Consider the following 2,854-nt stretch of genomic DNA (forward strand, 5'->3'; position numbering starts at 1 on the left):
TTTAACATCTTTAACAGCTTTAACATCTTTAACAGCTTTAACAGCTTTAACAGCTTTAACAGCTTTAACAGCTCCTCTGAGTCTGGGGGTTATAATAACTATTATAACTATTATAACTCTTATAACTATAATAACTATTTTAACTCTTATAACTCTTATAACTATTATAACTATTATAACTATTATAACTATTATAACTATAATAACTATTATAACTATTATAACTATTATAACTCTTATAACTCTTATAACTATTATAACTCTTATAACTATAATAACTATTTTAACTCTTATAACTCTTATAACTCTTATAACTATTATAACTATAACAACTATTATAACTATAACAACTATAATAACTATTATAACTATAACAACTATTATAACTCTTATAACTATTATAACTATTATAACTATTATAACTATTATAACTCTTATAACTATAATAACTATTATAACTATTATAACTATTATAACTCTTATAACTATAATAACTATTATAACTATTATAACTATTATAACTCTTATAACTCTTATAACTCTTATAACTATTATAACTATTATAACTATTTTAACTCTTATAACTCTTATAACTATTATAACTATTATAACTATTATAACCTGAGTTTAGCTGCGTGTAAATTAAAGGTGTTCTTTCTGTTTCTTGGTGAGGGGTTTAGGGGTTTAGGGGTTTAGGGGTGATTAAAACGCGGGCCGGTCGTTAGAATGATGCGGGCCGGTGATTAAAACGCGGGCCGGTTGTTAGAATGATGCGGGCCGGTTGTTAGAATGATGCGGGCCGGTGATTAAAACGCGGGCCGGTTGTTAGAATGATGCGGGCCGGTGATTAAAACGCGGGCCGGTTGTTAGAATGATGCGGGCCGGTGATTAAAACGCGGGCCGGTTGTTAGAATGATGCGGGCCGGTTGTTAGAATGATGCGGGCCGGCTGTTTAAAGTTATTTAAAGTTATTTTCAGGGCCGGGACTCACATGAAGAACTCCGGACTGGACGGGTTCGGGTTATTATGAGGATGCGGGTCGGTGCTTTGACTCACATGAAGAACTCCGGACTGGACGGGTTGTTGTCGGAGCTGTTGGACCCTCCGGTTTCCCTGAAGCCGGTGCTGATGAGCTTCTCGTACTTGTCCTTGTAGAGGTCTCTCTCTCTGGCCAGCCGGAGGATCTCCTGCTTCAGATGATCCACCTGCTGGATCAGCTGGGTCTTCTCTCCCTCCAGGACGTGTCTCTGCTGGACCCGCTTGTACCTGCAGGACTGCGCGTAGCCGCGGTTCTTTAGAGTCCTCCTCTTCTGCTTCAGCCGGATCACCTCCTCCTTGCTGACCCCCCGGAGCTGCCGGTTCAGCTCCCGGACCGACATGGTGACCAGCTGGTCGTCTGAGAAGCGGTCCTCCAGCCTCAGCAGGTGCTGGTGGCCGCCCCCGCCCCCGGAGGACTGGGACCCGGAGGACGGGTGGTGCGCTCCGGCGTGGTGGTGGTGGTGATGGTGGTGGTGGTGGTGCGGGTTCTGGCTCTGGTTCTGGGCTGCAGCTGCAGCGATGACCGCGGAGACTACGGCGGCTGCTGATCCCATCTCCTCCCCGGCCATGGAGCCTCCCGGCCCGGCCGCGGAGCCTCCGAACGGCGGCCCCCCCCGGGCATAGCCGTCGAAGCTCTGGAGCTGGTGGCTGCTGCTGATCAGCGCCTCTACGGCGTCCTCCGGACTAAAGCCCAGAGCTTCTGGGTTCAGCTGCTGTTGGTAGCCGGTCATCCAGTAGAAATCCTCCAGATGCGCCTTCTGCTCGCTCCCCGATCCCGACCCCGATCCTGATCCTGATCCCGGACTGGGAGCCGAGAAGCTGGGCGACGGAGGAACCGAGCTGCAGGGTGTGCTCATCGGGGTGGAAGACAGGGATCCCCCGGCGACCAGGCGGTTCTGGCTCTGGTTCTGGCTCTGGCACTGGAGGAGGCTGATGCTGCGATCCGGATCCGGCTCCAGCGGCTCCTTCTTCACTTCAAACTTCATCAGATCGAAGTCATTAACATATTCCATGGCCAGGGGACTGGTGGGCAGGTCGGAGTTGCTCATTGCCAGCTCTGATGCCATCCTCCTGCTGCTGACAGTCCTGCAAAGAGGATGAGGATGAGGAGCACCTGTCACAGTCTGCTGCTGAGACACGCACTGAGACACGCACGGAGACACGCACTGAGCCAGCGTGATTTCTTGATTTGCTTCAAAACCGCAGAAAAAGTAGATTCTCACGCACTAATTGCGGCGCGCAGCTTCTGCTTTGTGAGTCGATAAGTTTTTTTTCTTCAGTGTGAGTTGCAGAGAAGCTTCAGACAGCAGCTGATTCCTCCTCTCTCCGCGTGCGTGTGTCTGAGCGCCGCTTCTCTGTTTCCACCATTTAACACTTCATGCCTCCTTTCAGGATTAGTGCGCGCTGCACGCACGTGTCCCGGAAAATAGTTGCTTTGTGGAGGAAAAAAAAAACTCCAGCCAACGATTGATAGTTTTTATTCTCATCAGTCAGACGACGAGTTAAAAAGCATTGTGAGTTTTATAGGCGCTCTGACGTCACCACTGAAATATGAAATTGACTGAGACTCAGCCAATCAGGAGCCGAGCCTGGGGACCTCATTAGCATAATAGTAGAGAAAGCAAAGTTTGGTGAAGTGCTTTCTGTACTAACTCCTCAGCAGATTGACACCACACTACATATTCATGCTTTTGTTCACTTTGCATGAAAAGAAGCAAATGAAGTGAAATAAAAGAGATTATCAGATAATAAATATATATATATACGGATATGTGTATCTTTATTATGATTTCAACATATATTATGCTTTTACATC

At 46.7% G+C, this 2,854-nt stretch overlaps 1 protein-coding gene across 1 annotated transcript; it reads right to left on the reverse strand.

The window, feature by feature from the left end:
• Positions 1–1,052: 1,052 nt before the first annotated feature.
• Positions 1,053–2,132, reverse strand: LOC119484283 (transcription factor Maf-like). Its single transcript, XM_037762998.1, has one exon. It carries the CDS (start codon positions 2,103–2,105, stop codon positions 1,053–1,055), a length of 1,053 nt encoding a protein of 350 aa, XP_037618926.1. The 5' UTR covers positions 2,106–2,132.
• Positions 2,133–2,854: the final 722 nt, after the last annotated feature.

The sequence above is a fragment of the Sebastes umbrosus genome, unplaced genomic scaffold, assembly GCF_015220745.1.
Source record: "Sebastes umbrosus isolate fSebUmb1 unplaced genomic scaffold, fSebUmb1.pri scaffold_130_arrow_ctg1, whole genome shotgun sequence".
Classification (NCBI taxonomy): Eukaryota; Metazoa; Chordata; class Actinopteri; order Perciformes; family Sebastidae; genus Sebastes; species Sebastes umbrosus.